The sequence below is a fragment of the Austrofundulus limnaeus genome, unplaced genomic scaffold (assembly GCF_001266775.1).
Source record: "Austrofundulus limnaeus strain Quisiro unplaced genomic scaffold, Austrofundulus_limnaeus-1.0 Scaffold61, whole genome shotgun sequence".
NCBI classification, from domain to species: domain Eukaryota; kingdom Metazoa; phylum Chordata; class Actinopteri; order Cyprinodontiformes; family Rivulidae; genus Austrofundulus; species Austrofundulus limnaeus.
Window position 1 is genome coordinate 2,262,650 of NW_013952463.1, and position 15,565 is coordinate 2,278,214.

Sequence of the window (15,565 nt, forward strand, 5' to 3'; positions counted from 1 at the left end):
CATTAAATTCCAGTGAAATATATTTATGTTTGTGGTTGTAATGTGACAAAATATGGAAAAGTTCAAGGGGTATGAATACTTTTGCAAACCACTGTATTTTCAAAATCCAGTTGGTAAAGGGGTTTTCTTCTACAGTTAACTTTCCCTTTTCCACAACTTGTCATTAGCAAACATTGTTTCTGAGCAAACTTTGTTTGCACAGGTACGGACGAAGACAGATAACACATCAGGAAGGAAATGCAGCTTGTGTGTGATGCATCAGCTTGAAAAAATGTTTATGTGAGCCTGGCCCCATCAGATGTTGCTGTGGAGCGAGTGTGGAACTGGATTGTAGTTCTATAGAGTAATATTGTATAAAATGGATTCCTTTTTCCAAGAAGATGCTTTATAAATGTTTGTGTGTACCTCTAAGTCTTTTCACAATCCTGACAAGCTCATTCTTGTAAGGGGCACTAAAATTGGGGCAGATCCATCAGCATTTGTTTAAATAATGAACATCTGAAATCACTGTATGCATGCCCAACAAGTCCTCTGTAGACAGCCGTTGGCAAAGGCGTAACTTTGCAAAGGACTGGTGTGGACATGTCCCCACCAACTTTGGCCGGACAGGGACAGTCCCCACCAATATTCACACACCTGTTTTTTTTTTCCTTTGCGTGCATCTACATTTGCCAACAGAAACCAGCACGGCAGTGTCCAAAGCTTTTTCAGAAATTTTTTTTAAATAGACCAAGGAGCTGCTACAAGTCTGCAACACCTCCCCCTTGCCCCTTCCCTTCCTTTTCTCAGGCTGGCTGAAGCTTTGGGAAAAACTTTATTCTTTACAAAGAACCAAAAATAAGTTAAAATCTCCCAACAGGACACATAAAGTATCCTTTCTAATGAAATGTTGGCTTGCTGCTAGTCACCTGTTTCAGCTAATGTTAGCAATCACGTTTTAGTGATGACATTTAATCTACTGTATTATTGAGTTTTTTTTTAATTAGTTAAACTGTATTTTAATGCCAAGATTTAGAGTCCATTCTGATGATATTTACTGATTCCCTGTTATAATTTACATGCATAGTCACTGATTATTTCTGTAATTAATGTACTATCTTCATAATTTACATGTTATTTTCTTGACTTTTTAAAGCTGACTGGATTCAGGTGGCAGTAAAAACATAATAATCTTTTAATCTATCTGTTGATGTAGGAGCTGGATACAGAGAGGCAGAGGCAGCAGGTAGGACAGAGGGTCTCAGGTAGGACAGTGGGTCTCAGGTAGGACAGTGGATCTCAGGTAGGACAGTGGGTCTCAGGTAGGACAGTGGATCTCAGGTAGGACAGTGGGTCTCAGGTAGGACAGTGGATCTCAGGTAGGACAGAGTGTCTCAGGTAGGACAGAGGGTCTCAGGTAGGACAGAGGGTCTCAGGTAGGACAGAGGGTCTCAGGTAAGAGATGGAGGTGATGGGCAGGTGTGAACGAAATATTATAAAATGTTATTTTGAGTGCATTTTAGTCCGTTTTGTGAACTTAATATAATAAATTACTGATCTAAAGACATAATCTACAGCAAGATTAACAGTKTTATTTTATTTTGACCAGTATAAAAGTGGTAAGCTTATAATTGGCCTGAAAACAGTCCAGATCTCAACCCAATTGAAAACCTGTGATGGAAATTGGAAAAAAAGGTCCACAAGAAAGCTCCGACCTGCAAAGCTGATCTGGCAACTGCTATCAAAGAGAGTTGGCACCAAATTGATGAAGAATACTGTTTGTCGCTCGTCAAGTCCATGCCTCAGAGACTGCAAGCTGTTATAAAAGCCAAAGGTGGTGCAACTAAATACTAGTGATGTATTTTGAATTGTCTTTTGTTTATTTATTATTCCTCACAGGGCTATTATCAACCACTAGGTAAATACATTTGAACTTGAATATAATTGTTATGAAATGACTCTTCACAGGGGTACCTATTCAAGGTTAAGACATACTTTAAATTGCAGTCACACATTGTCCATATTTGCCCATGTGGATTCTTATTTCTTGGCACTGGGAAAATACAAATACAGTCCACCATGATGAAGCTCCAAGGAAGTCACCCACAACCAAGTACTTCCTCCTTTTCACACAGAGTTCTGCTTCTTCTTCCAGTCAGTAGATTAGAAACTGGAATCTAAAAATTTGAATCATTCCATTAAAATTGAAATGTTCCAAATGATACTAGAGAGTCAATGTCCAACCCTACAGACACAATTATTATTTATTTATTTATTTATTTATTTATTTATTTATTTATTTATTTATTGTTCCTGCTCTCGGAGGAGTAAGACGCTCCTGCCCTCCCTTAAGCCTGAAACATACTCACTCTGACACCGACAAGTCAACGCGCGGTCATGTGGTTGTTCGGCAGTCATTTTCGCACAAACCTTTCATAGTCCCTACGACACCGCCACGCCGAGTTCGGGAAACCCCCCTCCCTGAAATGTATGTCACTGCATGGAGTTCCCCCTCAACAGCCGATAATGCAGGAAAAAATTCAGACTCTCACCCGACGTATTTATCCATATCTGTCCTGGTCAAAGCTCCACAGTTTTTATCAGTCAGATTCCTCCGTGCACAACGTCTGTTTTATCTCCATTCATGAGTTTTTCCCGGAATGACTATCTTTATAAAACTCTACTTCCTGGTGTCGGCTCTCGGAGCGAGTCGGGGTCTTTTTTCCCCTCTTTTTGTTTTTTACCGAGTGCAGCAGTGCATTCAGCACAAACAAACAAGCCATAAGTTTTTCACAGTTTATCTTATAAAACTCTGCTTTCTGGTCTGGGAGCGAGTCGTTCTTTTTTATTTTTTTTTTCGCAGCACAAACAAACACGCCCACAACCAATCAGACCAATCACACATTACCGTCGACACGGGATGGGGGTCAAAAAGTTCTGCCGGGGGCTTGTGCTAACTCTTTTTTTTTTTTGTTTCAGGTTGGTTCATTTCTTAGCCTAAATGGGAAAGGCAAACCCCATCCAACAAATACTCCTCCTCATCATCATTACTTTAATCCTAATATTCATCTTTAATCTGAAAATACCTAGAACAGATGAGTCAATTCCAACACCGCGTGGACCTCCACCTGTTTGTCCATCAGTCAGCTCTGATCAGACCATCACTCCTCTGCTGAACACCAAACATTTCCTGGTCTCGGCCTTCATGGACCAGAGACAGAAGGGATTCGACATACGCATCATCGGCATGTTTCATAGAGACTCCATCCAGAAGCTCCACTGCCTGTTCTGCTGTGTTGGACATTTAGGTGAAACTACTCCCACAGCAGTCTTAGTCCACTCAGATCACTTTGGTTTTCCCTTTGCTGCTACAGACATCATGTGTCAGATTCCTCAAAACTGCAATCCTACACACGTCACCCTTCTGACTCAACCCAGTGCAGAGCACTTATCTAAACTCACTTGGATTCCTATAAGAAACAAAAAATCTAATGAAAAAGAAGACAAAAGGGTGAACTTCACGGTCTGCATTTCCAATCTGTTTGGAAACTACAACAATGTGCTTCAGTATACACAGGCTCTGGAGATGTACAGGTCAGTGAATGTGTCAACACTTTACAAAATCGGCTTTTCAACTATTACATTTTTAAAATCAGTGAATATCCTTTTGGAACAATGTAACCCTTTCAAGAATATTTAGCTCTGCAAGGACCACCACTGTGATAAACATAAAAAAACTTCTTTAAGCCATTGCTTTTTAAGATTTTTACATGGACATGCAGAATGTTGTGGCAGCAGTGTTAACAATGTTGGCAAGTCTTCAAAAGTGTTTAGGTGACTTGCTGTTATGTCTTGGTGGATGCAACATAAATGATAAAATCCAAAAGAAAGATTAAATATAAAAAAACTAAGTAACAATTTATGTTTTAAAGTCTCAAAGCAAAGCACAAAACAGAACACATCAAAGGGCTGAGTATTCCTCAAAAATGAACTGAAAAACAGCAAAACCTCTTCTGATAAGTAAACAGTCTGTCCATTATCTTAAACTGCTTCTTCCTTTCTGGGTGATGGGGTCACCCACCCCTATGAAGCACAGCAGCACTGACTGAAGGGCTGGGCTGGCTGTGTCTCAATTCAGGGGCTGTCTTCTGTAGTGCACATGTGTAAGCCAATCATTGCACCACGACAAAACCAGTCCTATTTTGTGGGCTTCTTCTTTTGTGACCCACAAATATGATCCACAAAACCCAGAAAATAAGTGATGCATCTGAGTATCCTTTGCAGCCGATGATATCCCAGGACGAAAGGGGTGGAGTTTGAAAAGTCATTGCAGTAATAAAAATTTGTTGTTTAGTAACTCAGCTGATTAAATTTATGCTGTCATCCAAAGTCCAGACCAACTATTTTATTTCACCGCCTTTTTATACAGCCTACCTGGACTACAAAGGATGTGGCCCCTGTTGTGAGCTGCAACCTCTGTAGTCCGTGGGCCCAATTCAAAAAGGACTTTAGGAGTTGGTTGCTTTTAGTTTGATGGTACAAGCATGTTTTCAAGTCATCTAAAATAACATTTTCACTTTCATTACTGAATTGAGACACAGCTACTCTCTGTCTCATCAATCTGGCCACCTCATTGGCAACCGTTGCTGAGTAGTTGTTGCTGTCCAAGTGTCGTCCAGCCAATTTTCTTCGAGCAGGTAAACGTTGAAGGCCTTGCTTGGGTGTCCACCCGTAGAGTGAGGCAGCCAATCAGCAAGTGGAGAAGTATTACTGGTAGAAAAAACATCCCACATGGAAAGGCAGTACAGAAAAGCAACAAGAGGAGAAGCACATTACAGACCTGAGGCCATAACACCTTTTAAGAAATAAATATGAAGAAAATCTGAAATACATTTTTAATTTAAACCATATTTTATGAATTACCATCAGGATTTAGGTCTGTCCATGCTGGTCTTTTATAAATTTGATTCTTCCCTAAAACAAGCCACTGAACCTTTTGCAAGAACCCTGTTGAATTCATAGGTGGTCCTGGATTTTTACGTAGATGGCAAATATATGACTTCCTTTCATCATCTCATTCCTGCTCTACAGCTGTTCAGGTGTACAGTTAGAGGGATAAATGTAAAGAAACTAACATGAAATGAAATACATAAGGATGTGCCTTGATGGAAAAAACATCTTTCATGTCAATGTTGATCACTTGTTCAACAAGCTTATGAGCTTACTGAGTTTTCTTTCTTTAAGGTTGCTTGGTGTGAACAGAGTGGTGATCTATAACACGAGTGTTGGTCCAGATCTTAACCGTCTTCTGCAGAGCTACACCCAAGAAGGATTTGTGGAAATGATTCCTTGGCCCATCGACAAAAACCTGAATCCCTCCAGTGGCTGGCTTTTTTCACAACATGGAGGTGATATACATTACTTCGGCCAGCTCACCACGCTAAATGAGTGCATTTACAGATCCATGGAGCGTTCGCGCTACGTCCTGTTAAATGACATTGATGAGATCATCATGCCGTATCAACACAACAACCTGATGTCACTGATGGATACACTGCAACAGCAACATCCATATGTAGGTTTGCTTGGTTTGCTTAAGCGAAAAACAAGTATTATCAGACAGCTGCAACTTTCACATAGAAAGGCTAAATTACACCAAACTTGGTATGAGTCGTCCATGTTGTATGCCCGACCATACCTGTGGTCACATGACATCATCAAAGCCCTGCCCTCTTACAACAGGAAGTGCCCTCTTTGTGGCTTGGAGAGCTCCATCTCTGACCCTCTTGAACTAATCAGCAACAAATTATGTCAGAACACAAATAAGAATTTGAGCTCGCTTTCATGCACAAATACTTTTTGGTGAAAGGCGTGGTCATGGAGGTGCAGCAAAGTCAGACATCATGCCACTGACATATGGTTGGCTCTAAAATTCCACATATTTTAGCAAATCAGCAGCACCAAATTCACTTTGGTCAGTCTTAATCTACCCCACTACAGGAATGCAGTCCAATTTTGGGGGGGAATGGCCGAATTACCCATCACACTGCTGACATTCGTTTAGATCTGAATTCAACACAAACATTCAATTTGGGGTTGGGGGTTGGCCTACTCTACAGCCCCCTACAATTATTAAAAATTAACCTCAAGACATGCTTGGACCTGGAATCATGAAATTTGGTACACAAGTGTAACGTCACAGGAGTCATGGTCCAAACCCCACTGGTTTGGACCATGACCATGACACCTGGGCTCCGTTTCAGAAAGCAGGCTTAACAAACCTTGGGTTGACACAAATGGTCTCAATCAACCTAACCCGCTCTGTGATACTCAGGGTTTTTGGTTTCAGAACAGCTGATATCAATTGGGTAACTTAATTCTGAGTCAAGTTACCCCTGAGTTCAGTTGGAGCAGGAAGCCCTCATCAATGGAAGTCAGACAACATGATTTACCATGGCAATGGGAGAAAATAATACGACCGGAAGTCTATTTCTTGAAACTAAGAATGTTAATGATGGCATATGGAGAATATCAACATATATTTAAAAAAAAACACAATACTGTTGCTGCTGCAGGAGAAAGAGAGTTAATGAGGCAGTTAACTGCTGATCAAGTCAATGTGTGATTGTGATTTTACCTGATTCTAAACTTTTATTCTTTATATTTATTTTTACTTATATTCTTTATTCAAGTGTATAAAAGTGTGTGTGTGTGCATTATATGTGTGTGTAGGTGAACCCAGCTTGTACCAAACAGACATGGCAGCAAAAAAAGGTTTAATTTTGAAAACATAGTAAAATCAGTTAGGTCCAGGTATAAGCTCTCATGTTCAACCTTTAACAAATAAATCACTTAATTCACTAGCTTCAACACACAAAATTATTGCGTGTCCCCCGAAAAATAATGTACATTTCTCCATCTTCTCTCTGCTAATATTTCATATAAGTTTATTTTACTTTTCATTGTAAATCAGAAAAAGAACTGTGATGGACAATCAGTTGAAGAGGCTCCAGCTCCCTCTGGAGCTCAGCTTTTTTCTGTAATTTTTTTCAGCAGTTTTTAAAACTAAAACTGAATAAACTCTATAAACAAAAATAATAAAAAAAATTATACTTCTGTAAGAATTTAAACCTTTGATCATAACTTCATTAGAAAGTAGAAATGTAAATGAAATTTGATCATATTTATGTCCCTAAATCTTCCTGTGAAACAGCTACAAGCTGGACTTGAAGGAAAAGATTGAAACTTGAGCAATTAAAAACATCTAAAAATGCTTGAGTAGATTCATCCAGAAAGACGTCTAACTCTCCCGACATAAATTTCTGTGGAGAATCAACTCCAACATCTACAGGCTCCTTTAGAAAAGGATACACTATGTCCTGACTCTGTCCTCCTGCAGCTCTCAGTGAAAAAGGAAGACAAACTCAGGATTTGTTCAATAATCCTGCTATGGAGCAGGGTTTGTTCACAGAGTAAGTTGCGGGGGTAAGTTAACTCAGGATAACTGCTATCTGGCTTTCTGAAACCCAAAACCCAGGATGTGCACATAGTTACACCAGAACTTACTCAGGATTTCTACTTATCCTGCTTTCTGAAATGGGACTCTGCTCAGCATGATTGTGTTGTAGTTTGGCAAGATCAATTTAGTCTTGCCCGCTTTGCACAGGTTGGCAACAAATCACACATACATGAGCCGATCTGTGCACAATTTTGTGTGCATCATTATGGAAACCAGCTAAACACATTAGTGTCTAAGTTTGACGATATTGCTTTAACTTCCCCCACTTTGCATACAATTGGCTGTAATTCACACATACATGATTTGATCTGAACCAAATTTTTTGTGCATCATAATGGAGACCTGATCAACACGTGTGTGTAGTAGTTTGACAAGATCACTTTAGCGCCTTGTCCATCCATCTATCCATTCGTCTGTTCCCCTTATGAGATTATTTAAATAATGAAGTCTTGTGATGATTCCAACAAAACGGTCACTACTTAATGGTGACGGTGGATATCAGCAACGTTTGAGTTCTATCTTGTTTAAATTTTATAACATCTTTGTGCTCTTTAGGTTGCTGTATTCCTCATTGAGAATCACAGCTTTCCCAGGATGCACTTTGAGCCAAGTAGAAAGTTTCACCTTCCTCAGTGGAGCCGGGTACCAGGAGTTAATATTCTGGAGCACGTTTACCGAGAAGATCCTGACAGAACAATATATCATCCACATAAGATGATAGTTCAACCAAGGTAGGCTGAGAAAAACATTTAGTGGTTTATTTAAATTTTAATTTAGAGTAAATTTCTTTGTTTGTTGATACTTTAGACACTTACCAAGACACTGGGCCTCATTGAAGAACATTTTAATGTTCTTATCCTAAGGTTCTCTTACTTTTTTTCATACAAAAGGCTCGTATGAACATGCCACGTCAGATTCAGCAAATGCTTCTAACTTCAGGAAAAAAAACATGAGCAGTGTATGGATCCTTCAGCTTAAGACAAGTTAAATTTAAAACCTTTTTGACTGTTTTAATGCCACTTGAAATTAAATTTTTTTTATCAAAGTATTTTTTATCACTCTTCAACACAACGTACAACAAAAAACAAACAACAAACCAACAAAAACACAAACACCCGAAATCCCCCCCCTCCCACCCCCACCCACACCGGATCCACCAAAACAACAAAAATCGATCTTGCACCAATACAAGTGATACAAATAAAAAAGGTTTGTGCACAATGAAACAACACTTGAACTGATTTCCTCTCCAGATTTACCCAAGTAGGAACAGGGTTGTCGTCTCTCAACCAGAACAGCAAGGCTCTAATGTTGGCCGCCCAGTAGTAATATAAAAAGTTGAGGAGTGACAAGCCACCAAGACCATGGGGTAACTGTAGCATCTTACTGGCTATCCGTGGACTTTTTTTTTCCAAATAAAGGATTCACTTGAAATTAAATGTAAGACCAACTTCACAATAACCACAAATGTAAAAAAAATATAGGTAACAACAACTTTACCCAAATGTTTATTTTAACACAAAGCAACTACCTGCAATAAGCATTTAGAACTATTTAATAAATATATGTTACCAATTATTCAATTATTTGAGACGAATTACATTCATCCTACTTACAATATGTTAACATTTTTAAGACCTCTGAAAGACTGATTTAAGGTCTTAATTTTTGATTGAAGAATTCAATATCTTTTAAGACTTTTTAAGGGTCCGTGGCAACCCTGGTAAACATGATGAATGCCACCTGTACATATTCAGTTGCTCGTGCACGAGTGGAAATTAGCATAATCACCACCCCAATAATGCTATATAAGGCTACGCTTCCTGCGCTACATACCAGGAAGTATTCATTCATGAAAATGGCAGGGAAAAGTAAAGAAGAACTTCACAAGCTTGGACACTGAAGACCTGCTCTCAGAGATTCAGAAAAAAAATCTGTCTTTTTAGCAGCGTCAGCTGTGGAATTAAAGTAACTGCTGAAGCAAAGGAATGAAATAATGACTGCAGTTAATGTTAATGCCGTGCCTCCTGTGGGTTGCTACAGTTAGTGACTGTACGACCACGGGTGACATAAATATCAATATATTAAATTAAATAACCACCTTCCAACCAGCACTCCGAGAGTTCTGCTGCTAAAAATAAGTTATTTACTTTTCCCTGTCCTGCTTTGTGCTATCTCTACTGCTGACGGTCTGCCTGTAGACGAATGGTTCTTGCATGAGGCCCACTGTTTTAATTAAAGCACTAAAACAACCTTTGTTGTACCTGTGTCACAGGATGGTGGAGCAGACTTCAGTGCATGAAGTGCTGAAGAATTTTGGACAACGATACAAGGTTCCATTAGATGTCTGCCGGATCATTCATGTTGGTGTTGGTGGATCACCGAAACTGGAGCTCCTTCACGAAGACAAACGACTGTGGGACTTCCACCTAAAACTGATTCCTAACGTGGACAAGGTGCTGAAGAGAGTGGGGATGCTGACAACAACCAAGACTCCAGCCCCACCCTAACTCAGCTAGGCCACATACTATTGCAGGAAATACAGATACTTAAACATTAAATATTTCTTTGATGTTAATCTTAATCAGTAACATTTGAAAATGTGTGTTTTGGTAAACATATTTGTCTGTTTTGTAGGAATTAACATATTTGTAAGATTTATTCAAAATTCGTATTTTCTTATTAGATAACTTGTATATTTTTAAAGAAATTTAATAAAAAAAAATTCATCCCATGCCTTTTTTACTAACCTCTGTTTTGTCTAAATCTTGTAGATGCAAAATATCAGTTAAGTAATATAAAAAGGAACAGCATTGGTGACCCATGTTTTATAATTTATCAGCTTTATGATTCACCACAAACAACTTATTAGGTCTTTATTTTGCTTTTTATTATCTTTTATATTGTAAATAGGCCTACAGCAAAGAGTTGCAAGACAACAACAGCCACCTGTCATTTTAGGCTAGCTTAAGCTAACGTATCATCCCCTACAGTCCGCCTGCACCCCCCCTGCATAATGTTTGGTGAAAATTACAGATTTTTGAGGCTCATTATACAGGTAACCCTCTGAAGGGGTTGACATGGGTGCCTAATCAGTGCCATTCCTCTGTTATTGATTATTTCATACATCCACAAACAGCTGTTAAATTAGAAAATGCTGACTAGAAAAAAATTCCCCACACCGTTTTGGAACCCCCTCTACGTAGTGCCGCGCTCCTATGCGTTGCATACAGTGCATACCCAGTTTTTGCGCCACTGGACTAACCCCTAAAGTTGAGGGCATGTCTTTAGTAACTTTTCCTGTAGTAACTAACTCCGGGACAACGCTCTTCAGACACAATTTTTCTGTTACCATACTGGAGAAGCTGTTTTTCTCCTCAGGGGAATCAGCGCTTGGCGATAAGATCTGAACTCAGGCGTCAGGCGCCAATGAGCAGATCTTAGCCGCAGGCTCACGATACCATCAATCCTGACCAAACAACCAGCTTTAACGCTCCGTGAACCAATCCACAGCTCTACAGCACATCACAGTGGCAGAAACCTTTTCACTAAGGCAGACACCGATGAGTTTCAGAAATTTTATGTTACAGGACTGGGGGTGAAGGATCGACAGACACTAACCTCCAGTTTAAATCTTGTAACTAGACACGTCTTCAGCCTTAGAACAGCAGTCCAGTTGCTTCTTCTTTTTTCTTTACGTTTTCCATATCCTGGTAATCCACAATAGTAATGTCTTTCTTTGGTCGCGGTCTTGTATCCAAACTCGTCACTCGGTTACAAAAAAAAAAAATCATCAAAACATCATGACATTATCTGCGCATGCAGGTCACAACAGTGCTAGAGTTCACAGTAGTCTGATGGAGGTCACATTTAAAATATAATGTGAATGTTCACACACCAACAGGTCAGAATAGAGTATCAAGACCTGAGAGTCCATTTTGCAGCTGCAGGAGTGGGGTGCAGGGGTGGTCCTAAACTGTAATGAATAGGGGGCAGTGCCCCTGTAAAATAGGTCCTGGTCACTGTTTTACTTTAACTACCTAACTATCTAACTATCTAACTAACTAACTAACTAACTAACTAACTAACTAACTAACTAACTAACTAACTAACNCTATCTAACTAACTAACTAACTAACTAACTAACTAACTAACTAACTAACTAACTAACTAACTAAATAAATAAATAAATAAATAAATAAAAATGAAGGTGTTGCACTTTTTGCTTCTCTCTTGTGTGCCCCCATGAAAAGGCACTGGCCCCATTTTGTCCCCCCAGATAAATGTGGTCTAGAACTGCTACAAAGTAAAACTTTATATTTTAGCAGGGAGTGGGACACTTGTTATTTTAATCATAGATAAGGATGATGGTGGGGTATAGACTTGAATTAAAATTGTGTGTAACCTTTTAATTGTGCTTGTGGTGTTACAAAAATCCAACTTTTGTCTTATGAGCCTTTCAAATTTTTGTCTGCACACTTTCCTAGATCCTACTTGTGTTGACAGTCAGTGCTCAGGGGTGTGGTTGTGGCAGCTGTCAGCTCCTCCCTCCCTGGCTGCTCCACAGCTGATTAACTTCAGCTGCAGCTCATCTGAAGAGGATCTCTCTTGGCCTTTAAAGGGAGATCATTTCCACTCGGACCTTCACTGGAACATCAAGTGCTTATGGTACTGTTCACAGCCGCTAAACTATTTGTTTAGTATTTTGTAGCTTACAGCTTTTGCCTTGCTCTTATCTGTCCAGGATTATTGCCAAGTCTCCTGTTGAGACTTCCTTGTGTCAAGCTCTGGAAGTTCCTCACAAACTCGCCTGCCAAACCCACTTGTCCTGTTTTGGAAACTACCACTGAAAACTGGTATTGGGATCACTGTCTACTGGGATTTCAGGTCTAAGCTCCAAGTCTCCACCACACCCAGTCCTGATCAGTTCCAGTGTTCACATTTGTAAATAAACTATTTCTTTATATTCAGTCTCGTGTTGTTCCTCCCTGCCTGCCAAAAATTGTAACTAAAACCCAGTTCTGATAGGGATTAATGAAATAATGTAAATGGAACAGCCATTGTTAGCACTCTCTGGTGGGGGCAATTCCTCTGAAACTTTGAGGCCTGTTTTCTCCCTTATCTTGTTTGCAGATTGCCAACATGGCCATCTTCATTTTAGTTTTGATTGCCATGTGTTTGACATCATTGGATAGCTTGTAACCCACACTTTCAGATTCTGTAAATAACACAAAACACCCCCCTGGGAGACTTGTTGCTGGTTTTCCCATGGCTAGTCACAAAGGCCCTGTCACATTAGACAACTTATGCCAACTTATGAACGTTTTACAGTTTATGGTGATTGCTTTGATCTGTTTGAAGAAACTGGGAACCTCTCAGTCTTCATCACCATCTCAGCAGAAGACACCTCTTGCAAATGTGTTAACCCATTCTCATTGGATTGACACAGTTTTCCCACCCTTTTGCAAAACGGTTAACGCAGATGTCATTCAAGAAGTCCAAACTCCATTTTAGCTGTGGTTACAGAACAGAAACCATCTGCTCCAAGCTCTTAGAAACTCCCTGATCAGTATGAAATCACTGAAAGCACCTGTTTGACACTTCTTCACAGACGTTTTCAATTTGCAATCAGTCTGCAGGCCTCTTATACTCATAGTATGGGCCTACTATAGACTTTTGTTTTTTACTGTAAAAGACTGTTTTTTATTTACCTAATTTCTCACACAGTAAAGGATTTTATTTTTATTTCCATGTATTCTCTCTTGGAATATTTCAGTTGTCAGGCACAGTCTGAAAAAAAGAATGTAATCAATAAAATTTGTATCAAAGCATATCTGCTTCTGGATGCATTTTTTTGCATGAGGGCAAATTTGACTACAAATGGCACTGGCATGTAAGCTACGTACAGTCATAGGCTACAATGACAAGCAGTGGTGCACTGATTCACACGAGTGCTGTAATTTGTATTTTGTTTCCCATTGTGTAATGATTGGCAATTTGAGTCTGAACACCAACTCAAATTGTTGTTCGGCAGCTCACCTGGGTTTTATTCTTTGTTGTTGTTGGACGGCTTCTTCTTCCAGTTGACTGACTGGGTATTCAAACTAGGTATCGAAATTTAAAAGTATGAACGATTCCGGAAGGACTGAAACATTAGTCCTGGTTCCAATCGATACTCAAGACTCGATGCCCAACCCTAAGGAGTGGTCACAGAGACGCTGTTCAGCTTAAGAAAATAAAATGTTTGTTGAAAAAATGTGCCCCCTTTAAATTGTTTCTGTGGCCAGGTCTGTTCTGAACTCACACACAAATAGATAACACAGGTCAATCACACCACCTTGTGCCACCTAAGGTGACCAGCTGATTTGATCCAATCTGAATGTAAGCATGACTGTCCATACCATTCAACACCAAGGAATGTGCAATCTGTAGAGCTGAATTTATATATTTTTTAATTTAAGTTAAATCTTTTCATCACTATTTTTAAGTGGATATGTTTGCACTGTAAGAGGAGCTGCCTGTATCAATCTTGTTTGACAATAAAGGTATTCATTCATTCATTCATTCATTCATTCATTCAATAATTACTGTCAGCTAAAGTGAACTAAAATCTGTTCAGAGTTCACAAGATTTCATATTATTTTGTTAATTGTCTTTTTTCTTAACACCCCCATCCCCGCTGCCCCAACCCCCAGCATTTAAACCATAGCCCCTGCTTGACTTCTGTTTTTTTTTTTTTTTACACGTTGCGCAAACTACAGTACTGTCCAATAGCTTTAAGCCACCTCTATATTTACAGCTGCCTTCCAAGAATTCTGTCTTGTAACCATTAACAGTGGCCTTTAATGTTTCTCTAGGTTTTTTGATTATCGTTTCTCTCTCTGCCTCTCTCTTGGTTACTGTTTCATTCAGTTTCAGTCTTTGAGCTGTTAAAAACAGTTAATTACTTTTCTCTTGCTTGTGAAATATTCACACATAAGACTCCTGAGCTCAAGGGATAAACCAGAGTTGTTGACTCATGACACAAAAAATGTTTTAAACTTGAACCTTTAGGCTCTTTGTTATCAGCAGCCTGTCATAAAGACACAAATTGTCCCTATTTCCTTAGCTGAATCTATGAAAAACTCAAAAGATAAAGTTTGACAGAAAATAGGGTTTTAGTAATAATAAAGTGATTCCAAAAATACTGTTTGTCATAATTAGTTTGTCTTACCAGGACCAGTGGTCTAATGAAAACTTATAAAAACAAAAAACTGATGGGGCAGCAAAATACTGTACTTGCTCAGTATCCCAACAAGAGGGAAATTCCAGAGAGGCGGGAAGCACAGAATCAATGCAAAACAACTGGGACCCAGGAGTGCAGAAGACAAAACGTTATGACGTCACACTGGGTGTTGCAAACACAAAGTGTGTATGGGCTGGGAAATGTAAATAGTGACAGCAGCTGGGATGACAAACAGATGATGAACTGAGCTATGAGAAGAATCCGGAGATCACAAAAGGGAAACAATAGGAAATTTTATTAAAACTACGATGAAACACATGTCGCAATGAGCAACAAAGGACAACATGAACCAACTGAAACCCACCCCTCCCAGAATTTAAAGAATGAGGAAGAATAAATATAGCTCAAAGAACCCACAAGCTTTACTGGTTTAGACTTACCTGAAAGATGACGTCTGTCAAGTATTTGCTGAATTCCTATTTTTCCTGTTTCTTAAAGTCATGTTTTTTAGACACTGTTCAACAAGTCCAAATGAAAACAATTGAAAGTTTGAAGAACTACAAGAAAAGTTTGGCTTTTGAGAAGGAACCTCTACAGACAACATGGCTTAATTTTTTTCCATTTTGATTTGGTCTGTATTTTTACTATCTGATTTCATTCAATCATTAAATGATACATGTTTCAGAACAATTTTACCAAACTAGAAGAGTACAAATCCCTCCTCTTCACAATCTTTGCCAGTCTGCCTAACCTGAAACTCCATCCATTAACCACTTTTTCCTTTCGGGGTCATGGGGCTCACTGTGCTCATGTCCAGCAGTTAGTGTGTGAGGTGGGGGGGG

The 15,565-nt window shown here is 39.2% G+C and overlaps 1 protein-coding gene across 1 annotated transcript; it reads left to right on the forward strand.

The window, feature by feature from the left end:
- Positions 1-2,980: 2,980 nt before the first annotated feature.
- LOC106518427 (uncharacterized) lies at positions 2,981-10,008 on the forward strand. The gene is made up of 4 exons (XM_014009714.1): positions 2,981-3,573; positions 5,224-5,554; positions 8,054-8,229; positions 9,774-10,008. Exons 1-4 carry the CDS (start codon positions 2,981-2,983, stop codon positions 10,006-10,008), a joined length of 1,335 nt encoding a protein of 444 aa, XP_013865168.1.
- Positions 10,009-15,565: the final 5,557 nt, after the last annotated feature.